General features: G+C 47.7%; 8 protein-coding genes across 8 annotated transcripts; 3 read left to right on the top strand and 5 right to left on the bottom strand.

The window, feature by feature from the left end:
* Positions 1–14: 14 nt before the first annotated feature.
* F4813DRAFT_223240 (MFS general substrate transporter) lies at positions 15–1,829 on the bottom strand. The gene is made up of 2 exons (XM_049239831.1): positions 927–1,829; positions 15–863 (listed from the first exon to the last, which is right to left on the bottom strand). The coding sequence occupies exons 1-2, from the start codon at positions 1,506–1,508 to the stop codon at positions 171–173; spliced, it is 1,275 nt and encodes a 424-aa protein (XP_049103246.1). The 5' UTR covers positions 1,509–1,829; the 3' UTR covers positions 15–170.
* A 27-nt stretch (positions 1,830–1,856) lies between these two features.
* On the bottom strand, positions 1,857–5,803 carry F4813DRAFT_347008 (DUF917-domain-containing protein). Its single transcript, XM_049241914.1, has 3 exons — positions 3,770–5,803; positions 3,085–3,717; positions 1,857–2,957 (listed from the first exon to the last, which is right to left on the bottom strand). The coding sequence occupies exons 1-3, from the start codon at positions 5,330–5,332 to the stop codon at positions 2,127–2,129; spliced, it is 3,027 nt and encodes a 1,008-aa protein (XP_049103245.1). The 5' UTR covers positions 5,333–5,803; the 3' UTR covers positions 1,857–2,126.
* Positions 5,804–5,949: 146 nt separating this feature from the next.
* On the top strand, positions 5,950–8,352 carry F4813DRAFT_347007 (uracil permease). Its single transcript, XM_049241913.1, has 5 exons — positions 5,950–6,405; positions 6,462–6,539; positions 6,590–6,672; positions 6,848–8,027; positions 8,091–8,352. The coding sequence occupies exons 1-5, from the start codon at positions 6,267–6,269 to the stop codon at positions 8,297–8,299; spliced, it is 1,689 nt and encodes a 562-aa protein (XP_049103244.1). The 5' UTR covers positions 5,950–6,266; the 3' UTR covers positions 8,300–8,352.
* An 868-nt stretch (positions 8,353–9,220) lies between these two features.
* Positions 9,221–10,691, top strand: F4813DRAFT_347003 (uncharacterized protein). The gene is made up of 2 exons (XM_049241912.1): positions 9,221–10,320; positions 10,396–10,691. Exons 1-2 carry the CDS (start codon positions 9,967–9,969, stop codon positions 10,453–10,455), a joined length of 414 nt encoding a protein of 137 aa, XP_049103243.1. The 5' UTR covers positions 9,221–9,966; the 3' UTR covers positions 10,456–10,691.
* F4813DRAFT_347001 (ubiquitin-conjugating enzyme/RWD-like protein) lies at positions 10,689–11,927 on the bottom strand. The gene is made up of 2 exons (XM_049241911.1): positions 11,488–11,927; positions 10,689–11,421 (listed from the first exon to the last, which is right to left on the bottom strand). The coding sequence occupies exons 1-2, from the start codon at positions 11,876–11,878 to the stop codon at positions 11,168–11,170; spliced, it is 645 nt and encodes a 214-aa protein (XP_049103242.1). The 5' UTR covers positions 11,879–11,927; the 3' UTR covers positions 10,689–11,167.
* A 269-nt stretch (positions 11,928–12,196) lies between these two features.
* Positions 12,197–14,107, top strand: F4813DRAFT_385810 (uncharacterized protein; the record flags this gene model as incomplete). Its single annotated transcript, XM_049246308.1, has 1 exon — positions 12,197–14,107. The coding sequence occupies one exon, from the start codon at positions 12,197–12,199 to the stop codon at positions 14,105–14,107; it is 1,911 nt and encodes a 636-aa protein (XP_049103241.1).
* Positions 14,108–15,114: 1,007 nt separating this feature from the next.
* Positions 15,115–21,319, bottom strand: F4813DRAFT_346997 (uncharacterized protein). The gene has a single exon (XM_049241910.1). The coding sequence runs from the start codon at positions 20,691–20,693 to the stop codon at positions 15,768–15,770; it is 4,926 nt and encodes a 1,641-aa protein (XP_049103240.1). The 5' UTR covers positions 20,694–21,319; the 3' UTR covers positions 15,115–15,767.
* A 948-nt stretch (positions 21,320–22,267) lies between these two features.
* On the bottom strand, positions 22,268–23,915 carry F4813DRAFT_223096 (uncharacterized protein). Its single transcript, XM_049239829.1, has 3 exons — positions 23,758–23,915; positions 22,852–23,675; positions 22,268–22,787 (listed from the first exon to the last, which is right to left on the bottom strand). Exons 1-3 carry the CDS (start codon positions 23,766–23,768, stop codon positions 22,501–22,503), a joined length of 1,122 nt encoding a protein of 373 aa, XP_049103239.1. The 5' UTR covers positions 23,769–23,915; the 3' UTR covers positions 22,268–22,500.
* Between the last annotated feature and the right edge of the window lie 1,156 nt (positions 23,916–25,071).

The raw sequence follows: 25,071 nt of genomic DNA, 5'->3' as shown, positions 1-25,071 counted from the left end.
ATTTTGATGCTAAGTCGGTAATCCTTTACATCCATAGACGAATTAAATAAAGTAGGTAATGGAGGAGGATAGGTGAACCGATATCACTCTATTTCAGAACATAGCTAGTTTAGCAATTGATGATATTATTAACTCATCATTTATTCTATTCGCTCCCTGCGCAGTGTGTTTTATGGTAATCTTGGAAATGCGAACCAAATCAGAAGCGTGGCGACCAATTGGGCGAAAACCACTACTTGGAAGACTCGGATCCCGAGGGTGTTGGCTAGAGCTCCGAGAGCGAAAGGTAGTAACGCGCCTCCAATTTGACCAAGCAACACTACGAATGAGATAGCTTCCACATGCAACTCCCGTGGTAGTAGACGAGTCATCATGAAGATGCCGGCTGGGAATAATGGGCCCAGGCAGAATCCAAGCAACGCTATCGTAACAGTCGAGACCGCGGGGACGTGTACAGCGGCGAAGAGGAGCTCAAATGCAAGAGCGGCGATCAGGTAGACGGTCGTTGCGGTCCTCACGCCGATCCTGTCGGTTACAACTCCGAGCACGAGACGGCCGGCTGCCTGACCGATCCAAAAGCCGGACGACGAGAGGCTGGCTAAGTAGTCGGATGCGTGGTTAACTCGCTGCATGAAAACTACAATCCAGCCGGAGATGGCGTTCTCGGTGCCGACGTAGGCTAGAAAGTAGACGGCGCAGATCCATGTAACGCTGTGCTTGAAGATGGCGGTCTTGGTGTCGGGACGAGTTTCTGCTTGCGTCTCGAGTAGACGATCCTGTTGATGGTCGTTGCGGCACTTCTCCGAGTCCTCGAACCGGAAGGCGAGGAGGAGTATTACGGCCTCAAGGATGGAGGCGCCTAGCTAAAGGGTTTGTTGGTGGTCGAGGCATAGAAGGGCGATGTATTCTTAGAAAAGACGACTTACGAGAACGTAGTACCACGTGTACCACGGCAGATGCCCGACCGAGAGCACCGTGCCGGCAAGAAACGGGCCAACGGCCGCACCTGCGGAGAACGACCCGTGCAGGAGCCCCTGGACGATATTCGCGTTCTCCATGCCGCCGGCCCAGGCGCAAAACGAGCCGTCAAGGATCCCGGTCCCGAGCGACCCGGTCGCCAGCGCGACGAGCAAAACTGGGAACGACGGATGGAGCGCGGCGGCGACGGCGGCTGCGGTGAAGGTAATGTGGAACAGGGGGCCGATGGCAGCGATCCCGCGCTGGCCGCAGCGGAGGTGGATGGCGCCGTTGAGATACGCGGCGGCCACGTACCCGACGGGCCACACGAGGAATACGAAGGAGACGCCGAGGTCGGTTAGGTGGTAGTAGTTTTCGAACTGGGGGACCATGACGCCGAGTGTCGATACCATCATCCCCAGGACTGTGAAGGAGAACATCGATGCGGCGATCCGGAAGAAGAGGCTTGTTGAGTGGCACTCAGACTCAGACTCAGACTCGGGGCCGAGGAGGCGATCGCCCTCGAGAGCCGCGTCGTCTGAGGACGGCATTTTGCGAACGAGGAGATCTAGTCTGTCCTCTCCAATGTCATCTGAAGAGGATCCTTAGACCGAGACGCTGGATACGAGCGGTGCTGGGAAATATCTTGCATTGCCTAGGTACCAATTCCGTGTATCAAAGACGTGAGGTCGAATAGCGGCCAATACGGAAGAAGACCCTGGTTTTGCCGAGAGGCACAGCTCCGTCGGAGTTGCTAAAAACGGTGAGCGGTGGTGATCCGCTGTCGAGCTCTCACATTTCACGATTTTGATATGAGTATGAGATGAAAGTTATAAATGGCGCGATGTCTTTATAACTAGCTGTTTTATTTGTAGGTCTTTGAATGAGATGAGGGAGGAGCTGAGCCGAGATGAGATGGCGAGTGAGATGACGTCAATGCGTATGTAGTTGGGATATGAGATCAATGGCTGTCTCATTTACACTTATTATATAAATGAATCTGATAATGAGACTTTAGTACCCCCTAAAGGCTATCTATGTCTTTGAGTTGACTGGTCTTGTGTATACAAAAAGGGCGAGTTTTATAATTATACTCCTAGTCTACCGCTTTATACCAACGCAGCAAATATATTCAACTCATATATCTCCCGCCTCAACAGACAAGCTTCCTACCCAGTAACATCAAACTCATCAATCACGCTTCTAGGCTTGACAAATTTGCCAAGAGGCTTATACGTTAGATGGTCCATGCCAAAGCTCTTCGGGCCACCTATCTCGATACCCCTCTCCGAAGTCCAGCGCTCGCTAGCTGTGATACCGAGGACGATAACTAGAAGTCCGTACCGGTACTCGGGTGTGCCGATAGCCTCGCCGTTCTGCGCATCAATCACCGTGATCAGGTCGGGCACAAGTCCCAGCACCTCGCCCTCCGTCTCGACGGATTCCCCCTCTACAACCGACTGTACGATCTTGATAGCGGCGATATTCTCGTTCTTGAACGGAATCTTGATCCGGCCTTGAAACTGCGGCTGACCAGGGGTGGTATGTGCTTTAGCGCCCGTGTCATCATCATCATCGACCACGTCCGCGCCTTCGACGATACACTCTCCGTAAATATGGCCCATTCGAAGCGTGCGTTCTACGCCGACTATCTTACCCTTCCAGAGCACCTTGCCCGCCTCGGGACCGCCGCATTCCGCTAAGATGGTCTCCGCAACATTATCCACGCGGTTCGATTTGCGCGCCTTGGCAACCGCTCGTCCGATCCGCCATGATTGTGAGATAGTATGCTCGACGGCCCATCGTTTACACTCGGCGCCGGTCACGGGTGGGTCGGCGAATCCTACGCCTGAGCCCATCTGGCTTAATGCTGCGCGAAGGATGCGTTCGACCTGTAGGTCTGAAGTAGATGTCGGCACAACCACCACGTTTCCATTGCCGTCTGCCATTGCGACAGGTGACCAAATGGGAGACCGTTCGTTGAAAACGACGGGAGTGGTCTGGTTAGGACCTAAAGTTAGCGACTATTTAAAGTATTTGTTCCACTTGATCTCATCCGAATAGGCACGAGACGCAATGTTGTAGTCTTAGGACTTAAAGGGGCAATGAAAGAACTTAGATACTGACCTGCCACTTAGTGGGATATGCCCTCCCCATCCAATCTCCATCCACAGCCGGCAAGTCCATGTTAGTACTTGCGCCGATAATCATGCTCTGTAGACCGTTCCCACCACCGATTTCCACCGAAATGATATGTGTTGGGCTATCACTGCAGATTTTGTACAGCTCCTCCTGTGCCTGGGTCATCTCGTCACCGCTCAGCTTTTCAATACCGACCGTAGGTGAGCCAGCATGACCACCAGTCGCTACTGCTGCGTCGTCTGATAAGTCGTCTGGACTTACAACGCGGACCACGTCACCCCTACGAAGCATTTGCCTGAGGCGGATCATAGATGAATAGGGGCTACCACCGCCACCTGTGCCGAGGATATAGCAGCCGATGGAAATCCAACTAAGGTCTGTCTCGTTGACGTACCAGACACGGTTTTTGACGTTGGGCTTATAGCTGTCAATATCCAAATCTTCCTTGGGCTCTAATTTTGTCTTCTTATTTGAGTCCTTGGTAGCCTTTTCGTACTCATCCATTTGGACTTCCGTATCTGCAGACGTTTCTTCGAAATTAAGGGTCGAGAAATCCGCGCGTGAGTAATCAAGATCTCCCGCAGCCCGTACGGTAAACCTTGACTTGTTAGCTATATACTAGTATCATCATTAGTAGACATTCATTAGTAGGATTTTGGTGGTGAATTACTGGCAGAGGTAGAGTATCTATTTCTACCACTTTAGCGGTTGATCTTGACGCGCCATTTGCTACAGCCTTCTCAACAGCCTCTTTGGAAATCTCATCCACTATGTGTTTTATCGACTTGGACTCGGTAGATTTCACCGTATCAATAACAGCGCTGACTCTTGCAATCGCGGCTCCAATGGCATTTGCAACGCCTGACCACCTTGGCTTAAGCACTCTGCTGGCTCCTCTCAGTTCATCTGGAGCGATCACTGCCCCGCCCCCTACGAGAAGTACGGGAAGGTCTTCTGGGGAGGTTTTCATGGTATCGATGATCTTCTCGATCTTGTGCTTAACCACGGCTTTGAATTTTGCCACCCCTTCATCGTCTAATGCCCCTTTTACTAACTCCCTATTCCCAATATCGACTGTATTATTCGCAAGTACTGTGCAGTCGGTAGCGGTGAGGACTTTACCACCAAAGACCCGAGCTTCTTCGGTGATCTTGTAACCAACGCTATCTGGGCCTACAGTTAACGTCTCGTCATTTCGGACGATTGAACCACCGCCGAGGCCAATACTCTTCACATCTGGACATGAAAAGTTCATCCGAACTCCTGCTAAGTCGCTATGCGCAGCTTGTTGCCGCGGAAAGCCATTCGCAAGCAAGAGACCAACGTCGGTAGTTGTGCCACCTATGTCAACTACCATCATTGCCTCATCTAGTTCGTTCTGTACTAGGAACGCAGCACCACGCATGCTGTTCGTCGGACCGCTGGAGAAAGTTCGGATAGGTAGCTTTGCTGCCATATCACCAGACAAAATTGTACCGTCATTTTGTGTAATGAAGACGGGACAATCCAAGCCCAGGCGCTTAATCGGCTCCTGGAAAGAACGAATCGTTTTGCGAGCGAATGCAAGAATTGACGCGTTCAAGATGGCAGCATTCTCACGCTCGAGGAATCCTAGATTGGCAACTTCTTTAGAGCAGACGACATCGCATCCAGGAAGCTCGGAACGAATAATGGCGGCAGCGCGCTCCTCTTGCTGTTCGATAGTGTCGATGGGACTGAACACTCCATTTACGACTATGCTCTTAATTCCCTTCTCTCGGATGATAACGCATTGCTCTTTAATCTCATTCTCGTCGATATCGGAAATGATATACCCATCGACTTCTAAGCCTCCTTTCAGGAGCGCATAATAGCCGAGAATAAGCTCACGCATATCATCGGGCCAGTCCACGCAGGGAGGCGCATGCTTAGAAAAGGGGCCGCAAAGCCGGAGTACGGCGACTTTAGATAATCGCGCAGCATCTCTCTCGATGACGGCGTTGACAAAGTGGGTAGTCCCAATAGTGACACTAGCAACCTGATCTGGGGTGATTCCCGCCGCGCTGAACATAGTAGTAATAGCATCGTTGATGCCAAGACTTGGATTTGTCGTGGTCGGGGCCTTGTGCCAGGCAATAATGCCTTTGTCCGGTTCTAAAACTCGCGAGGGATCGAGTACGACACCATCAGTGTTTGTGCCGCCGACGTCGACGCCGATGCGTAGAGTTTTCCCAGAACCGACCGTAGACGCCATTTTTCGCACGATGAATAGGTAGTTGGGTAGAGGTAGACTACCTAAAGCATATATGTTGCTACGAGGAATACGTGTCTTTCGGCTGCGACCGAAGTTCCGGAGAGATATGAAAGTGAACTCTTCGTCTGTTTGGCCTATCCATACCGAGACCGGCTTCGGCCCCGGTTAGCTGTATTTATACCAAGTTGCAGGACCGGGCAAATGGTCCATCGCCGCTAGCATTGGTAGTTCTCGGGCTGTCGGGGTACTCAGACTCAAGACTTAGATGATGTCTATGATACTCGCGCTTACTGGACAGGCTTTGTCACATGCATTATTATTGTATCGTTCTCTCTCAGACTATGTAACATATAATACCCGTATTCCGTAGATTTGAATGGGAAATAGATAATATGGTAGTAATTCACGCGTATATCTTGTATCTTGAATGTGATGGAAACGTAACGCATCAAGATGGGGGTTTCCTAAGGATTGGATCTTGATGTGGGCCCTGTGGAGTGGATTATCGAACTCCACAGCTTGGCAGATCAGATAAGATAAGATAGGACGGATCCGCACGTAGGGTAAAGATTAAAGTGTTGTACATTTGTACATGTTATACATGTTGTAGTGGACATGTTGTACATGTTGTAGGTACATCCACCTCCTCTTTCTTGTTACACTCCCTCGTCTAATCCTAGTTTTATCTAACACAGCTGCATGATTGTCGGTTAGTCTAACTAGATTCGCATCTTGACGGGACATCGTCGACTTTGTCCTACCTGTTATCTCTAGATCCCGGCCCTCTAGTCGGTCCATATATCTTACATCCCTAATGGGTGAAATGTTGGCATCGTGCTATATTACTTAGCATGGCCCCTTTTGAAACTGCCTTGTCTAGGCTATATCCTCTATCCTAATTCATACCAATTCCGGTCTAAGGCTCAGTATAGCGATGGGCGCTGGCTTAAGATCTCGTTTCGAGGGGGTTAAGGAGAAGATTCGGTTGCATGGTGATGAGAGTCAACATGAACAAACTGATCAGTGGAGCAATCGTGACTTAATCCCTTTACCACCGAGCAGAAGAACTTGGGGTAAGTTTGACCTATCATTCGATGTTGTCCTGGATCTTTGCTCACAGTGCGATTAGGCTGGTTTCATTATTTCGGTTTCTGGACATTGTCATCGCTGAACATCGTCAACTGGCAGACCCCAAGCAGCTTCTTGAGTAAGCCTTATAATTGATTCTAGTTTTCCGTTCTCTGACGGTCAATGCAGCTCAGGGATTATCTGTTCCCCAAGCCATGCTGATAATAGTCATCGGCCGTTTTCTAATATCCGCTTTCGCAACTCTGATTGCCGTATGTTATATTGAAAATTCCCTTCTCCCTTCGGTCTGTCTCGGGGGGTCAATATTTCTTATTAAGTCGATAAATGACTTATTACTCTTGAGACATACTTAAACCTCATACAATTTTTTTTTTTTACTTAATCGAGTAAGTAACTGTTGATAGTTGTTGATCATTATTGTTACAGTGGTGCGGTCTACATTGGCATGTCGGCTTTACAGTCCAGAACCGTTTTACGTGGGGGATGAGAGCAAGCTATATTCCTTTACTACAGCGGATTTTGCTTAATTTTATCTGGAACGCCGTGCAGTGTTGGAATGGCGGGCGACTTGCTGCTGTTTGCTTGACAGCTATTTCCCCGTCTTTTGCCAACATGCGAAGCTTTCTGCCTGAGAGCCTACCAGCTACCAGCGATCAGTTTGTCGGCTTCATTGTATTCTGGGTTTTGTCGACGCCCTTGTTATGGATTCCACCGGAGAAATTCAAGATTCCTTTCTTGTTTACGTCTATTTACACCGCTGTGGGTATGATTGCTATGATGATATGGGCATTGTCAACTGCGAAAGGTGTTGGTCCTCTCTTCAATACTGGCGTGGCGCTTCCAGAGGGTTCGTGGAGTGTCTCCTGGCTTTTGATGGCTGGTATCAACCAAACGATCGGGGGCGTTGCAGCGGGTATCACTAACGGATCTGACTTCTCCCGGTATGCACGAAGCTGGAAAAGTTACGTGATCGGAACAGTTACGTCGGGATGGATAACCGGTGTGCTCGTATGCCTCGTTGGTTTAGTGACTACTAGTGCAGCTCAGAAGATCTATGGTGAGGTGTATTGGAACCCGCCAGACCTCCTGATGATGATGATGGACAATGGGAACGGATCTTCAGCGTCTCGGGCCGGAGTATTCTTCCTCGCATTCGGGTTTGGGTTAACTAGCATGTTTGAAAACATTTGCGGTAATGCGGTAGCCGGTGGTATTGATCTAGCTGGGTTATGGCCACGCTACATCAACATACGAAGAGGTGCTATCATCACTTTTGTTGCCGCTTGGATTGTCCAACCCTGGCAACTCGTGAATAGGGCCGTCACATTTATCCAGGTCTTAAGTTCGTTCTCTGTTTTCTTGTCGCCCATGATCGGTCTAATGGCGGTCGACTTTTTCCTTTTACGTGGACGTAAGATCCGGTTGTCGCATTTATACTCCGGGACCAGCTCATCATACTGGTACCGGAACGGTTTTAATTGGCGAGCGATCATAGCGTGGTTCTGTGGCTGGATCCCAACTATCGGCGGTCTGATCATCACTGTTAAGCAGGATACTGATGCGCCTAGCGCTCTAAGCGAATTATACTTCATGGCATTCTTCATAGGTGAGTATAGTCGGCGTATACAGAGAGTATTGCCCTAAGTTCTAACATCATACTTCCACTTAGGGTTTTTTACGAGCGCGGTAATTTTCTTTGGTCTGAATAAGCTTTTCCCCGTCGAGGGGATGGGCGAGTACGACGAAGTTGATATTTACGGAACCTTCACTGTAAAAGAAGCAGCGAAATTAGGAGTTGTTCATGCGGATTTCCAGATCGACGCTTCGGAAAGCGGCGATCATTCTCTAACCCAAGAAATCATCGAGAAGAAGGACTAATAGATAATTCAATGTAGAGTTATAGGCCAATTCAAAATCTCGAGCAATGAACACAGCCCTGATCGAGCTGAAGTTCTGCAGTCATACTAAGCTGTCTGATATGCAAGGGGCCGAAGTATAGGTAAGATGTATTCCTAGGACTTTGTGTGTCGAGTAATGTCCGTGGCACCCTACTGCATCTTGCTTTGGCTTCATCTTGCTTTGGCTTGTTAAGGGAAAATAACGAAAGGGGTTCACCGAAAGAAGAACTGCCAACCTCTAGATGATAAGAACCCCAGAGGTATCCGAAAATGGTTCCTCTTTTCAACAACATTACCACAAGCTCTGCCTGGATGTGATTGAGGGCCAGTGATAAGCTAGCCCGCCACGCCCGGAATAGGCCACTGAGGCTCGTTGTCAATGTCACGTTGCGTCTCTGTTCGTATCGATATCCATTAAGAGAGGATATTGCTCACTCGGTCTTTTGAAGGAAGCAACTGCATAAGATCATGGCGTGAAATTCATTTCGGCTCTCAATTAATAATCAATAACACATTATCTATCGTGCAAATAGTTTACATGGAATATTCCAAGCAATGCCGATTTTCATGGGCAAAAACTCCGGAAATAACGATGATGACGATGCCCAGAAGATACGTGTTAGTGGTTAAAAGAGAAACTAATGGGAGATCCGGTAGTGTTTTAGCGATGCCGGGCGGTAGATGGAGATTCTAAAAACAGCGTCGTACCTGTCCCCTAGACAGCCTCGTTTAGCTGCCGGCCAAGCGCTTTTTAGCGCATCTCCCCACCCTACAAGCGCATTAGGTAATAAAAACACCTAACAGAACCTCATTTGCTAGCAGACACCTGACATGACGTCGACGAGACGTGATACGGTAGAAAGTACCTAGGTACGTATATGTGGAACTTCTGACGGCATACGAACGAACTAAAAATTCCCATTTACGATCGACCAGCAATGCAGCCGGCTATTACCTCTATGTATGGCTATTACCTCTATGAGCCCAACTTGAACAAAGCAGCTTACTTCAGCTCCAAACCAACCGAATGACCCGGCATTGCGGCACATGTAAGGGTTACCAACCTTGGGTAGTATGTACCTTAGGTACCTGTTAGTTAGGTACCTAGGTACTTATGTTAAGTTAAGTACGTCAACTGTAACAAAGCATCTCGTAGGCCACATGGTAAAGCAAAGGGGCCCTTCCCGCAGGGTCTGGTTTGGTTGTATTTTACGAAGCAGTGGAGGAATTGAACCGAACGAGCTAGGTTAAGACCACGAGCTGTGCTGCTGCGCTAAGCAAGGCGGAGCTGAGTCCCTCTGGAGAATACCGCATCTTCGCTCCTAATTCGTGTCGATCACTTCGTATTGAAAGCCTCCCGAGCAGGAATCCCGAGTGGGCGGGTTATCCGCAAACAACGTGCTGGATATTGTGACGGGCGATGCCATGGCTAGCTGCGTTTGTCTTTCTTTTTCTCAAAGGGGGCGAGGGGTTGCTGTGAGATATAAAAGACGATGGTTGCCCGGCTGGTTGGTAGATATTTTGGTCTCCTAAGTAACAAGAGAATTACGTTCATCTGTACAAAGTCGAGTCATCATAATTCCTAATACATCCTCTCTCTACCTTTTTACTTAAACAACAACAACAAAATCAACCCCATCATCCAAAATGGTTTCCATCAAGTCCCTTCTCGCTACTGCCCTTGCGGCCCTCCCTCTTTCATCCGCCTACATCACCAACATCGCGGCTCCCGCCTCGGCTAAAGCCGGATCGACCGTCTCCGTGACGCTCACAGCCGCCATCTACATCCAGAACTGGGATGACTTCGGCATCGTGTGGGGTCTAGCACCCGAGGACTGGAACTGCGGCGAGACCGTCTGCGTCGGCCAGCGCGTCTCCTACACCTCTCTGTTCCCTGACAACGTGCCTCAGCCCGGCAAGTTCACCATCGACGTCCCCATCCCGGAGTCTTTCACCGCTGGTGACTACAAGCTCGTTGCCGCGATCCCGTATCTCGTCGGCGTAAGTACTCCTTTGTTCTCCTTTCCGGAATCGTGACTATTATGTAGTTCGTACAAAGACTAACAAGTTACACAGGCTTCTGGCATGACTCAGATCCAGAGCCACAGTGCCAACATCACCATCGAGGCTGCGTAAGGCGATGATATCCAAGCTGCTTAGGAGTTGGGTGCTGGCATATTTTCTTACCGGTATGCATGGAAAGTTTTCGGAAAGCTAGACCATCATGACGATTCTGCAAGGAATCAGCTACGAATTTGCATAGCATGTGCGCGTACATGCACAGGCGTTGAGAGTACAGAAACGATTGTAATTTGGGTTTGCATTGCATTGCATTTCAGCCATAGCATGAATTTATCATTGTAAACATTGATGCGAATATATACGTAGTAGTGGTCCTTGTGATTCTAGTGATAATATTGTATATATAATTTATGCAAATACACGACTTGAACACCTTCGCTATGCATCATTAAAAAAATAAAATAGGAGAAAACAAGCCAGCTCTTCATCCCTTCACGTACTATGAAGTTATGATGAGACGCCGTCGCTATCCCGCTATCCTTACTCGCTCCGTTGTAAGTAAGTAATCTCTCTTGCCTTGAGGATAACTTGACTACAGCCCATTTTAACACTCTTTTCCCCTATCGTCATAACCTCGTGATGGAATCTAGTTCGTAGCCACGGTGTCGTGATTGTGCTCACCCAACGACCCACCTTACCAGTCCACTCCCACCCCAAGAGAGTGTATCGGACGGTACTTGAAAGCATCGAAGACCTTTCGGATAAGCTGGCGAGGAGAAATGGGTTTTATAATATTGGCGACGGAGGGTGGTGTATTTTCTCCCCACTAAAGGCCGAGCATGTGCCGGACGCCGTCCCGCACCTTCTTCTCGTACTCGGCGCGGCTCTCCCGCCACATCTTAGCCGCCTCGACGTTGGCTGGGCTTTCGTCGTTGGGCTCCGCTAGCATGCTCATGACGGATATCAGGATCTTCTCGACCGACTGGATCGGACTCCACCTCTCCGACGCGTGCTCATAGTGGTTTGGGTCGTCTCCGGGCGGGTGCAGGATAGAGATGCAGACTAGGCCGCTCGGGTAGACTATTGTTTAATCAATGTTAGAGAGGACTTGGCCAGATCTATCTATATAGTAAGGGTTGGACAAACTATTGGGGTGGAAGATCTCGCCCAAAAAGGTCATCTTGGGAGGCGCTAATGGGTAGTCTTTGGGGAACCTGAGTTCGGCAGGGAAGACGCCACCTTCGAATGGTGTTCCTTCGGGGCCTTGGATCAGGGCTTCCCAATGAAGCATATCGTCCTCGCTGACTGGACCGGCCGTGATACCATCCGGGGGGTTGTTAGTTAGCATCTTATACTCTTGGAGGAGTCGGCGGTGGGCTGTCGATTGAGCCATCTTTGTGATATGTACGGTTTTTGTATGTTGACGTCTAAGTCTAGGTCTAGGACCAATCTTGAATGAATAAAGCTTGAGTTCGTAAGGTGGTGAATATGCGGCTGTTGTTTTGGTAGGGAAAGAATGAGGGTAAATGTAGTACATATGTACTGGGTGGAATAGCGGAATAAATGTCAGTCAACGCAGATCATTGGCGGGGTTCAACTTGAGGCAGGGATTCGCCTTCTGTAGTACCTTCTAACCTACATAGGTTAGTTAGTATGTACAATTAAATCTCAGTCAATTAAATCCCGGTCAATTATGTAAATCCCGGTCAATCTCATGTTAGGATGGTTACACCAGATAAGCCGAAGTTATTCCGATAGAAGCCGCGCATTTTGGAGCTTAGTGGGAGCTTCAGACCTGAGCTTAAATTGTACAAGTTGCAGAACTTTGCGCTCGCTTTCAAGCATTCGAGGCAGCATGCCTCCTCGATTTGGTCTGCAGCCTATTGGGCGCAAGAGTTCACTCTATCTAAAGACCCAGGGCGCTGAGAGGAATTCGGTGTGTTTCTTTTGCTCGTTATCGAGTCGACCTAGCGCAAATTCCGGTCGTCGTTCGAGACGAAAGTCGCCAAATCCTCGCCGTTTCGCCTCGACGGCTTCTTCTAGTTCCAATCCCGTGGTCGCCAATCCCCGCAAGGAATTAGAGGATATTCTTGTTGAGCTTGAAAAGCACGCAGCCAATTATGTCAACCTTCCCCGCCTGCAGTTGGCCATTAATGGTCTGCGGCAACAGCCAGGCAATGAATCCATAAGGGTAGCTGTGCTAGGTCTAACAAATGGGACCGAGTCTAGTCAGACCGCCAAGCAAGTGCTGAAACTCTTACTCGCTGATCCGTTGAAGTCCGAGGAAGAATGGGAGGGAGAAGTCGCCAAACACAATTTAGCACAGCCCATGATCATTCGAGTTGGGGAAGACATACCGCAACAATTTGGATCTATTTCAGTCTCTGCGAGGGATAGCTTGCTACATGAGATTCATGTCTCGTCTGCGACACTCAATGGACACAATCTAGAGCTACTACTTATGGAGGTAAATCCTTCTATATCTGCGCAAGAAATAGGAGCTCTTGGAGGGTTCGAAGATTCGGCGCTTGTTCCTTCAGTCGAGATTCCCACCTCTAGTACGGGGAGACATACTACTATAACGACACCAGTGCACAAAGCCCTAGTTGTGGCAGATGGAATTTTAGGTCTCGCGTCGATAGTGTCGATACCTATACGAGAAAGTAAAAATGTGATCACTACTGCGGTTAATTTACCCGATTATAAACCACCGGATGATTCCCCCTTGCCGTTTACTCTTATCGATGTTGGAATTGCAAGCGTCGGATTGGGTCTGGTTCGCAAGAATCTTAACAATGCCATCGAGTTTGAACATCTTTGGTTCCAAAGCAATGTTCCGAAGTTAGTCGAGTGGTTAAAGGCGGACATCATGTCTTCTTCCGACGGCACGACTAAACCACCCGTGAAGGAGCTCATAGGCGCATTACTTAGGAATACGTCCGCAAGTATAGAGCGAGAACAAGCCCGTCGGATCGGCTCGTCATTATCTTCAACGCTCTCACCTACACCCCCGACGGTGTTACAAAATAGCCTTGATGATTGGGCAGAAAACGCGCACACTGAACTACAAGAACAACTTGACTTAGCATTCTCCAGCAGGCGCTGGCGCAAGTTGGGGTGGTGGAAACTATTTTGGCGCGTGGATGACGTGGGGATGCTCACGAACGATATCCTCAGCCAAAAGTTCTTACTGGGATCAGAGAGGAATGCCATCTTTCTTGCCGGAAGAATGAAAGAGGCGGGTATTGCTTTGGGACCTTTCCCAGATCCACCATATACCGAGGAAAATGGTGCCGAGTCTAATCAGTTGGATGCTAAGACGGCTACACCCGCAACAGCCCCTTGGCCAGTAAATATCCCAGCCACGCGCCGTTACCTTCAAACAGAAACTATCCCCGCCTTACAAGCACTTGCGCAAAAACTCACGCTGCAAACTCTTAGTACGTCGGGGCTCACGACTACACTTGGCCTGCTTATTTACTTCAGTACTTTGACAACAACGCTCTACGAAGCTGGCGCGGTTGCCGCATTAGGTATCGCATGGAGCCTGAGGCGCATGCAGAAGCAATGGGAAGCAGCGCGGAAGTTCTGGGAAGGTGAAGTAAGAGAGGAAGGCCGCAAGGCGGTCCGAGGTGTTGAGGGTGTGATCGGTGATGCCCTGAAGCAAGGTTCTGCCCCCAAAGATAGGGTGGATGGCCAAGAGGAGTTGGCTAAAGCTAAAGGGCTGGTAGAGCGGGCTCGAGAGACGTTGAGCAAGCTGAAGTGAGATATGAATCCGCTGTAAAAACAATGTACATTGATTATGATACCAATAGACACAACGCGACACGCCCTCTAACACAGCGTTTTGGACGAGTAAAGCGAGGTTTTGACTTTTTGACTTGTTTGTTGTTGATTTCGATTTTACGTACCCCAGGTGCCTAGGCTAGATGGATTACCTTCACCGTCATCTGAACTGCACATCCACCTCTACCCATTTAAAGGAGTTTGGACGAAGGGATCCTAGGAATTCGCTTAACGTAACGCAGTACGAAGTAACGACTTATTAAATAAGCCAGGATAGTTTAGAGTAATTCATATCAGGTTCTGTCGCTAATTCGTAAGTGTGTTAGTAGTAAGTCGCATCATTCCACCTTGCCATGATGAGGCAATGTAGAGGCTCCCGGTAAGCGTCAGTATCGACTCGTCCGGGCCCTCGTGGGCCGGCGCGGCCGCGGCCTTCTTTCGCGGAACCTTTGCCGCGGATGACTATGTACCTAGGCTTGGGATTTGGTGTTCATCTCGGCAAGGCTGCGCCCGCGTGGCCCTAGGAGCTGCCTGACGAGTCGTAGAGAAGCTCAGGTGATGGAGATCTGCGACGATGATTAGCGTCGACAACATCGCCTACGTTTAATTTTTGGGTGATCTCTTTGATCCGTAAACACAATACGTATGCATCAATCTGTTCGCTCGTCATAGGCGTCGTAATTGGGGTGGACCCCATCGCGGTAGTCTCGGGTCCCCATCTGCTCTGTTTTCCGTTGCTTGTTGAAGTCATGGTGAAAGTATTCGCTGGTTTTTCTACAGTTACAGCCTGCTGTACTTTTGATTAAAACCAAGTCTCGTGAATCTAAATGTATCGAAAAATGGACAGTGGAGTACAAGTCGCTGGCAGGATAATGTGTGGTGTCTCGTCGTGTGGCGCTCTTGTGTGTTCTTGTGAACAATTTTTTCTCCTTTTTTTCGTGTATGTTTTCTTATGAGTATAGTGTGAGTTTGTAAGGATCAATATGTGTTTATCGTTAATGATGATAGAATGTAAGGTATGGTAGTAAATGCTCATGGAGATGGATATCCTGCTTTATATGGGTAATCTTGGGCGTCAGGGCCATGGCCTAATAAACTCAAGATATTCGATCACTTGAGCATCTTCGGGTACCTGTCTTTGTTTCATGGCCTGAGTTCCGTCGCAAAACTCTAACTTAGATTTGTTCTTTGGGTATATGTAGCTGAGAGCCTCGGCTTGAGCGGTTTATATATATAACCTATTACACTTTATATAGCTGAATAGCTAGTAAAGTTTGTTGCTGTACGGATGCTAGGAATTGGTCAATGATATTTCCTATCAACACCCCCTAGAGAAGCATGAAGGGAAGAGAAGCTGGTTGCGAAACAAGACGTTATCGAAACGAAATCAGCGACGGGAAATGAATGGCGATAATTTTGCATGAGAAGAAAGTCGAGAATCATAATATAAGATATGCCACATAAAAGAGAACCTAGATCAACCAAACACTTCGCATATAACTAGTACAATGGTATCCGCACCAGCCTCTCGAAAGAACAAGTATCCTATATAATAATAATAAATGCGTTAAGACCTGCTGGATTTTCCCAATCTTTGAGGTAGTTGATATATATCTGTACCTCCTTAGAAACACCACAAATCACCACTCCCCACCACCACCCCAATCACCGCCCGAATAATCCACCGTGCTCGTCTCCATATAAGTCGCACCAGCATCCATGCTGAAATTCTCCTCCATCGTCATCATAGACGTCTCGTCGCCCATGTACGTCGTCTGGTTGATATCTACGTTCATGTCGACGTTGACATCGATGTACATCGCGTTCGCGTCTGCGTATGATGCGTCTGCGTATGCTGTTGTGTCCGCGTATGCCGTCATATCTGCGTTCATGTCCATGTTCGTGTTTGAAGAGTCCATGTATGTTGCTTCCGCGTATGCGGTTGCTTCCGTGTTGGTATTGCTGTTCATCGTGTCTATATACGCTGTGTCTGTAAATGCAGTCGTTTCCGTGTTCGTCATATCCGTGTTTGTTGTATTTTCCACTTGTGAATTATCGGTGTAGTTCATATTCATCTGGTTCGTGTCTGATATCTGTGTGTTATCCGTGTAGTTGGTGTTCGTCTGCGTTGATTCGGCTATTGCAGTGTTCTCGATGTTGTTGATTGTCGTGTTATTAATAATGGTGGACTCCGGCTGGGGCGCGTAATACGACTCCGAAGTCGCGTGAGATTCGGCGGGAGCTGGTTCGGAATATGCTTGGCGGTCTTCGTTGGTGTAGCCGTTATTTTGCTGTTGATCATGATTTGTGTAGTTTTGCTCGGCGTAAGCCTGTTGATGGGCTTCGCCCTGTGCTTCTTGATGATGTCCATAGTGAGACTCTTGGTGTTGCTCTGACTGATTCGTATATTGCTGCTCGGAGTAACCTCCATGGTTCTGCTCAGACTGTTCTGCATGGTGCTGTTCGGATTGTCCCCCATGTTGTTGCTCAGAATAAGTTTCGTGCTGCGGCTCGGAATGTTGAGTATGATGCTGCTCAGTATTTGCAGCTTGATGCTGTTGAGCTGTAGAAGCCGGCGTATCAGTTTTATTTCCAGCAAAAGCAGTTAGAGCACCTCCGATCGTGGCGCCTATGGCTGCGTAAGGATCTGCAGCCTCTTGCCCTTGCCCTTGATATCCAGGCTGACCAGGGGGCATTTGGTAGGCGGCCTGATTAGGGCGGACTTGGTAGAGAGGCTGACCGGAAGGCCCCTGGAATACTGATTGCCCAAAGGCGACAGATTGTTGTATCTGTTGTTGCATCTGCTGTTGTAGTCGCTGTTGTTGTAGTTGTTGTAGTTGCTGCTGTTGTAATTGCTGCTGCTGTTGTTGTTGTAGTTGCTGTTGCTGTTGCATCTGAGATAACGGCGGTCGTCCGACTGGAGGCCGTGGGATCTGATAAGGGGCTTGTTGGTTTGCCATATTTGGCTGTGTTGCATTATAATTCACCGGAGTTCCTGTCATCCCTGGGTTCTGTACTATAGGGGGCCGCCCTGGCGTCTGAACACCGGCGGGTTGTAAGCCCTGCTGTAACTGAGGTCGGTTCATAGCCTGCGTCTGTGGAGATGTAATGCCTCCACCTTGAAGTACCTGTGTCTGTGGTGGTGTAGTATAAGCATGCTGTAGACCTGGAGGCCGTTGTTGCTGGCTGCCTTGAAGTTGCCCCTGAGGTTGGCCTTGAGGCTTGTTCTGCATACTATTATATATATTATTTCCCAAAGAAGCCCCAGCTAACCCATTCATTCCTATTGACTCGGCGATAATTGCGCCCCCTATCGCCGCCGATGACTGTTTTAAAGCAGGATTCTGCCATGTCTTCTTGGCCCATTTCTTCATTTTCTTGCCTGCATCAGACAGTGCGGCGGCTGCCTGTGTCGAGGTGAAAGGTTTAATCTGCCCGGATATTTGTGGGAAATTAGAATTAAGCCCTGGGGGTTGGGTTAGTTGTTGCTGTCCCTGTACCATCGACTGACCGGCGAATTGTTGCGTAGTTGAGGATTGGAACCCATTGGATATCTGCGACTGAGTAGTAGCGCCATATGTTGTGCCGGCAACTACTTGCCCATTTTGTCCACTGGATAGTTGGTTAATATTACCCATGCTTTGTTGCATATAGGTTGAAAGATTTTGTCCATTTACTGGTGATTGTACAAAGGTTTGTTGCTGACCCGGTGCCCCCTGTATAGTCGGTCGAGGTTGTCCAGGCTGCCCTATCAACTGGGTCGGCTGCCCAGTAATTGTGTTCCCGGAAAGTTGTACATGATTTCCATTCATGAGTTGCTGCTGAGGCGGTTTCTGCACTGCTGCTTGCATCATCTGTTGGCTTCCGGGTTGCTGCTGGGTAGGCTTCACTAATGTCGTCTGTCCCTGTATATGTTGAACCTGTACTGTAGTAGTAGGCGCTGGCTGATTCTGTACGAGAACATGGGGCGATCCGACTTGGGAAGGCAATGGCTTTACCTGCCCCGGAAGCATGGGAAATGGTTTTGAACCACCGGTGATAGGAGGACTGGGTGACTGAGTAACATGTTGATTCCCTTGGACTTGAGATGCTTGCGCCGCTGTCGGTCGTATAACATGAGGGGAATTCTGATGAGTAGTCATATTCGGCGGTCGGTTTTGACCTGCAATATTCTGCGCAGTACTATACGTATGTGACGACGCGGAGGATGGCGGTCGATGGAGAGAGGCAATTGAAGGAGCCGGTGAAGAAACCTGACTATGTAACGGAGAGACAGGTTGGGCTATAGGAGATGGAGACTGTGGCTTGTGTTGCCCTATAGTTATTCCCACTGGCATATTCTGGCCTGGTTGTTGGCTACTTTGGGGTCTTGGACTGGGGGAAGAATTTGATGGTGGTCTCTGTTGATTAAATGCGATGGCTTGTGGAGTCATTGGTTGACTCGAAACATGAGCTGAAAAACTACCAGAGGCCTGAATTGTAGTTGGTACACCATGGTCGGGTCTTTGAACAGGCGCCTGCGCATTATATGTACTATTGATAACCGTTTGACCTTGTGAGTTAGTACTACCTAAAGAGACATGTGCTGTCGACAAGCTCTGCGAAACTTGAGAAGAGTGTTGTGGTGAGCTCGATATTGATGGCTTCTGGTAATTATGCGCTTGGGTAGGTTGTCCAGGCGGCTTCCCGGAAGATACTTGAGGTACCGTGGAATGAGGCCGGGCCTGTGGTACAGAACCAGGTCTAGGGGGTCCTATAGATGATTGAAGTCCTTGTTGGGATGCAGGATGAGGTCGTATTGGAATATTAGTTGAACCCATCATAGGGGTTCCAGAAGTAGGGCTGGCATTTCCGGTGCTCTGTGAACCTAAAGGTTTTCTCTGTGGTTTATTATGGAAGACAGGAGAGTTAAGTATTGATCCTTGTGCGCTGGTATTCGAAATCCTGTCTGGACTTGCTGGCTTCTGAGGTCTAGATAAGGAAAGCGGTGCAACTACAGGGAGTGACTCATCCATGATAGGATGGAAAGCTTCTATAGGCTGATGAGGCATCTGGGAAGATGAACCTTGGCCGCTCGAGTCAGCTGGGGCTGTGACAAGGTCGTAAGGCTTATTTTGTTCGGCTATAGATTCTGTCGCTATTGGTATTTCCTGGAAGACATATATTCCAGGCCCCCCTATTTTTGGTGGTGATGGTATATGAGACGATAGCTGATTTGGTAGGGTGTTGACCCGATGAGCACCTGGACGAATAATGTCTGCATGCGTCTGTAGCGGGCGCTGGTCCCCCAAAGTGCCATTCGAGTTATGAGCAGGCCTAAGCACTGATGGAATACGAGCTAGACCAGAATTAACAATAGAAACACCCGAACCATAAGAGATACTCTCATGTCTCGCGCCTGATCCTGGCAAGGCTGGGATGCCAGACTGCGTAGGCTGCGGTCGAGAATTATCTTTTGTTGCTTTCGTTGGTGGAATAGCTGGTTGGAGGGCGGTTGGGATAGGTGAAGTTTCAACTTCTGGGGGAGCTGGGGATACGATTGCCGATGTCCTAGGATCTGATGGCTGTCTCAATATACCGGGGAGGTTATGAGTCTCTTCTGAGGATTCAACAGGCCCTGAAAGCGAATGTCGCTTCTGGTTGATAGGGCCAAGCTCTGTGTTTTGAGACTGAAGAACTGATATACTAGACAACGTTATAGAGTTCCTATATGAATTCTTCAGTTCCTCATTAGCAATTCCATGTGTAGGTTTCCATGTCTCATATTCATTCTGTTCTATCCTAGCCGCCGGTGGCCGTTGAGAAGCGATGACTTTCTGTTCCATCTGAAGGGTTTCCGTTTGCACGCCACCCGCGGGCTTAAGAGTCGTTTTTAGCGGAGGATAGGCAAATGAAGCCGAAACCAGCGGATACTCTTCGACGGGTTTCATGGTCTCTCGGACTGGATGCTGTGCCGGTGCTTTCTCTTCCACTGGACTCCTCTCCGTCGACAATTCTGCAACACCATTCTGGTGAATATTGGGTTGTAAGGGCGTTTGAGCGATCTGTGTTGCATCCATTTCGATAGGAGCCAACTCCTCTGCGCATTTTACTGTGTCGCTGCTGGCAAGCTCGGAAACGAATCCTACGGGTGACCATCTTTGCGGCGATTCAAGTTCTGCTAGTAGTGCCTTGCTCTTATTATTCACTGGCGATGCTAATCCTGCGGTCGTATTGGTCGTGGTACTGCTCTCATTGCCGACTGGGCTTATATCGTTAAGCCCAAAGTACATAAAGTTGTCTGGGTCAAAATAGCCCGTAGCCCCCATTTCATCTTTTCCATTGGCCAGCGCCGTCTTTCCGTCATTGCTAGTTACATTAGGAGCGCCTTTCTGAACAACTTTATATTCGCTGACGAGTCCATTTCCTGGAGCAAAGTCGAGTGGCCCAAAACCAATGCCTACTAATTCGGGAAACTCGTCGCCTGGCCGCGGGAAATGGTATTGCGTAAGGCCGGTGGTTTTAAAACGGTAGAGCCACCGAGAACCGTCGTAATCGGACTCCCATCCTTCGGGAAGATGTGCCATCGTCAAGAAATGCGAGCCTAGGACAACGACTACCCTCTCGGAGGGGTAAAGAGGGCTAGATGTATACGCGATATGGCAGGATCGTCGTCTGGATGGTAGAGGGGTTCGAAACACGCAAAATAAAACCCAGTGTCAACTAAATTAGGCCAGGCCAGATTGGAACGAGAACAAGTGGCGTCTCCGTGAACGAACAGCTTGAGGAAGTAAATTCAGAGCAACCTCCGGTATATGATAAGAGCAAAGGAAACCCTTCCTAGGCGAAAGTATGAAAGCCTGAGCTGACTTGTTGCCCGAAGTGTTCGAGACCAGGTCACACACGCCTGATACAGAAAATTGCCTGGCAGGCTTCTTTCTGAGATGGCGTGTTGCCTCCCAATCCCCACGGTCTAGCATGATGCCTAACCATTCTGGATATTGGCCCGTCGGGTGGTGGCGTATAGCGTGCAGCAGCTGAACCTCGAAACCACCATTTTCGTAGTAGTTTGCCCGTTTGCCAAGCAAACTACTAATCCGTAATTAATTCCCCACGAGCGTTAAAGCTCATAAGCAAGTCTACCAGGAGACCATATAAAGCTTCTAAGGATGCCGTAATGATTCCAATATAACAGGTTGAAAGGGAATTCATATAGCAAGTCAATAATAGTAAACGAGATATTCAAGATAACTACCTACCCACTAACGTCCTTGAAGTTCTAGATCTAGATCTACGTTACAGTAACATCAGCATTTCAGCTCGAGCAGGGGTCCCCCGGTCAGTCATTCAAAGCTTAGGACAAACGCCCTCACATACATCAAACAAATGCTCAACTTAGCTGCAAGTCATTATTACAAATAGATTCTAGACTCTCATGTAGTAATGGTAAGCGAGATTTTGACAAATCACGAATTACCTTCGCGGAAACACTATACCTAATCGACGTTGAAGAGGCTCTATACCCAGTGCTACATAGGCTCCGTTCAGCGCTCAAATAGGGGTCCTGTCTTACCCCGAATTGGCGTACGAAGTACATGCATAGTTGCATATTCTCCGTCTCCGAATATAAACCATTCGAGTAATGAGAGTTGTCACAAAGGAAATGGTTCTTCTTTAAACTATGTCCCGAGTATAATACAATCGAGTTTAGTAAAATATACTATGCTCGGGCCTGGCACAGCTATAGTCTACTTTTATACACAATTCTCTATCTAGCCATTATCTAGCCGTTGTTCAAGTTAAAGACGCTTAGATATCAGAATAAGTTGAGCTCGATATTGACAAGTATTAGCGCACTATACTGTTTCATGTACAAGTCGCTAGGATCCAGCGGATGTGTATACGATCTATGTAGATATATATACAATTAATCACCCTGAGGAGCGACTTTAGTGCGTAGGACGTCGAAGTATTTCCTCTATGAGGGATAGAGTCTCGCGTGACATAAGAAATCCTCCGCTTCCGGCTTTTATCTTACCCCAGGGATAAACGAGGCTATTCAGACGTCAGCAACCGTATAACTACCCTCGTGCCGGTCCAGCTTTATTCCGGGTAAACCCGATGAGAAAAACCTCAGAGTTAGATAAATATCCCCTATATCCTCAAGTGCTAGAGAGATATGGCTACTATTTCACTTACAATGATAAATTAAGACCTTGAAAATATTCAAAACATGCTATTTTATGGATGGTACAAAAGTATCAACCAATCAGTTGTAAATTGATAAATGTGTCTCTCCGGCACTTGAGGACATAGTAATACTAAGCCGATAATTTAGCGCAGACTCCTCCCTCATTATAATATCACAGCCGCGAGTGATGGTTCCATCTATTTTTATAAAGCTGGCGGGGCCGTGTTACAGTGTTTAGACTCCCGAACCCACTGGACAAGAAGTTCCGGACGAAGAGCTTTCCTCTTAAGCTTTTTAAGTAACTCGTCCGGTGGGCAAGTCTTTATAATATACCTAATATCCGTCGAGCTCATGTGCATCACGCCATGGCTAGCCGGGATAAAGCGAACCCACGATCCTTCGTTGAGCTTGTTCCAGCAGATTCGCATTCCGGCTATCATCCTAATATACTCTCGCTGTAGTAATTCCGCGATCCACCGATCATTAGATTCTAGGTATAGGATATAGTTTAGCTCAAGTCAATACCAATTAAACTCTTCGGAGTCCCAACTTGCCTTGTCCTAGCATTGCAAGTGATAGTGAACTTCGAAGCCAAGGTGCCATTTCCCTGACAGCCTCCAAAGGATGTGGCTTATTATTTGGATAGAGAATCGGCTTCCAATCCCCGTGGAGCCCAATCCGAAGCAAAGTCTCATCTTCACCCACAAAATCTGCTTCTCTCCCGATGTCACTGACAAGCATATTATCGCAGTCCCATATGTTGTATTTGCAGTAATTTCTCCCAATGTGGTCTGGCCCGCCCAAGTAGATAAATTCGAAAGAAAAGCCGTCTGTCTTAATAGCAGTTTCAAGATGGTTACGGAAATACTCCCACTCCCCGCTACCCCGGTCATAAACCCAGAGCCAATCGTGAGGTCCATTATCTCCTCTCCATAACTGGACTCTCTGGGCCCTTGTAAACCATACGTCTTTCTCAAACTTCTTCGACAGATTCTCCGAGTACGTAGTGCCTACGGGGACGACTATCGCAGCGATGACATCGATATCTTGAGAGCACGAAAAGGCGCAGTTAATCATGGCTTGATGGCCGCGGTGCGGAGGGTTGAAGCATCCAGGATATAGAATAATTCGATTCACCCGGTCTTGTTTGAGCTGCGGTCTATAATGTCCGACATCTTGATTAAATATCGGGCGTCTCTCGGAAGGGGCTGTTTCGTTGCCGTAGTAGCAAGTCTCGATATACTTCCCTAAATCTGCAACAATCTTCTTTTCAGGTGAAGTCACAGGGGGAACCTCGCTGATAATCGGTTTATTGGGGGCTTCATTGACAATGTCTAGAGTAGTAATACAATTTTCCGTAGACTCGCAGGGCTCTGGGCTGTAACTCCGGTACATATTCGTCAGTATTGCTGATTTAATTCAAGGGTGCAGACATGTATTTGCTAAAGGGTCTTACTTACTGGGCCGCCATTGTTAGGGCATCTAAACAAAATAAATTATCAGTTAAGTTTCATTATCAATGCCGTTGTCCGCATAATATTCTCTCCACAGTGTAAGAAAAATTCGTCTGCAGTCAGTGTCGATAACAGGTAGCTAGAAATTGAAACGATTGGACGTGAGTTGTCTAATTCAAAGTGACAGATCAGTTCTATGGGTTTTAATTGCTATTGTTCTGCACTTGCATATTGTTGTGACACAACTTCCAGGCAACACCGGCGGCTCCGCGACAGGCACTCTAAGAGCAAGGAACTTCTATCTTGGATATTTATTGCTTGCCTAGGACAAATCTCACAGCAAATGCACTTCAAACAGTAAGCTTAATCTTTGTATAAAAATAGAATTTGGCATGTTCATGAATTATACATACCTGGGTCTCGCTGATAGAAATAAATAAAGCCCGTGAGCTTTCAACATTAGCTTTTTGATACACAACATCTGAATATCAATATACCTGTCGGTTGACAAGGTAGGGGGTCGTGTGGTGTACACCAAATAAGGAAATGAAACGAAACGAAATAAGGAATGAAATGAAGCTATTGCCATTTGTTATTATTATAAGGATGATGGATTGTGTATGTGTGGGCTACCCGAAAAGATTGAGGGTTTAGGCTTGGCTTTACCTACGTGATAATACGTGATTATGTTACATACTTAATTATAATCCTAATATCCCAACAATACCTATGTTAATACACCCTTGGGATCACATTGATGAAAAGGAGATTATAAATGTTATAAATACTTAACCTAAAATATCACACCGACATAACTAGGTTAATAGATAACCAAAGAAGAAGATAGTTTCCAACTACTTTAAATATATAATTAAATAGAAACTTTATAGAATATTGTAAAAGCCTAGATAAAAATCTGGTAGGTTGTAAGTTATCTATCGTGGTGTAACTTTTACTAAAGTGTATAAGAGACTTTGTAGTACACGGTGCTTTAACACCAACTGTAGAAGATTAACCTTTATACATCAATATATTTATCCGAGTCTTTTATCTTGAGTTCCTGTCTTATCATAGAAGATCAACACAGTAGATATTTCCAAACCATATAAATAGACCAACCAGAGCCAAGGCCGTGGGTACATAAAATGTCGTTTTTTACCAACTAAACGGCAATCCCGGGAAGACAAATCGGAATATAAATTTATAGTAAGGGTGCATATGCGGAGCTCCCGAGGCACAGCTTGCAGCGCATAATGTGGAACTATGCTGCAAATAAATTTCTCAAGCGAAGGCCAATGTAAAGGCTTGTTTGGGTTGTCG

The sequence above is a fragment of the Daldinia decipiens genome (genome assembly GCF_022478715.1).
Source record: "Daldinia decipiens strain CBS 113046 unplaced genomic scaffold F4813scaffold_4, whole genome shotgun sequence".
NCBI lineage: Eukaryota > Fungi > Ascomycota > Sordariomycetes > Xylariales > Hypoxylaceae > Daldinia > Daldinia decipiens.
This window is presented reverse-complemented; position numbering and strand designations above follow the sequence as displayed.

Excerpts from the sequence above, each read along its gene's own strand:
- F4813DRAFT_223096 (XM_049239829.1), bottom strand. Across the intron at positions 22,788-22,851 it reads ACTTGCAATGCTAGGACAAG|AATCTAATGATCGGTGGATC; the intron begins GCAAGTTGGGAC and ends TCCTATACCTAG.
- F4813DRAFT_346997 (XM_049241910.1), bottom strand. The coding sequence starts at position 20,693 with ATGGCACATCTTCCCGAAGGATGGGAGTCCGATTACGACGGTTCTCGG.
- F4813DRAFT_347001 (XM_049241911.1), bottom strand. The coding sequence starts at position 11,878 with ATGTACTACATTTACCCTCATTCTTTCCCTACCAAAACAACAGCCGCA. Across the intron at positions 11,422-11,487 it reads CGAGATCTTCCACCCCAATA|TCTACCCGAGCGGCCTAGTC; the intron begins GTTTGTCCAACC and ends ATTAAACAATAG.
- F4813DRAFT_347003 (XM_049241912.1), top strand. The coding sequence starts at position 9,967 with ATGGTTTCCATCAAGTCCCTTCTCGCTACTGCCCTTGCGGCCCTCCCT. Across the intron at positions 10,321-10,395 it reads CGATCCCGTATCTCGTCGGC|GCTTCTGGCATGACTCAGAT; the intron begins GTAAGTACTCCT and ends CAAGTTACACAG.
- F4813DRAFT_347007 (XM_049241913.1), top strand. The coding sequence starts at position 6,267 with ATGGGCGCTGGCTTAAGATCTCGTTTCGAGGGGGTTAAGGAGAAGATT. Across the intron at positions 6,406-6,461 it reads ACCGAGCAGAAGAACTTGGG|GCTGGTTTCATTATTTCGGT; the intron begins GTAAGTTTGACC and ends CAGTGCGATTAG. Across the intron at positions 8,028-8,090 it reads CTTCATGGCATTCTTCATAG|GGTTTTTTACGAGCGCGGTA; the intron begins GTGAGTATAGTC and ends ACTTCCACTTAG.
- F4813DRAFT_347008 (XM_049241914.1), bottom strand. The coding sequence starts at position 5,332 with ATGGCGTCTACGGTCGGTTCTGGGAAAACTCTACGCATCGGCGTCGAC. Across the intron at positions 3,718-3,769 it reads TAGATACTCTACCTCTGCCA|TATATAGCTAACAAGTCAAG; the intron begins GTAATTCACCAC and ends TGATGATACTAG. Across the intron at positions 2,958-3,084 it reads CATATCCCACTAAGTGGCAG|ACCACTCCCGTCGTTTTCAA; the intron begins GTCAGTATCTAA and ends GGTCCTAACCAG.
- F4813DRAFT_223240 (XM_049239831.1), bottom strand. The coding sequence starts at position 1,508 with ATGCCGTCCTCAGACGACGCGGCTCTCGAGGGCGATCGCCTCCTCGGC. Across the intron at positions 864-926 it reads ACACGTGGTACTACGTTCTC|CTAGGCGCCTCCATCCTTGA; the intron begins GTAAGTCGTCTT and ends CAAACCCTTTAG.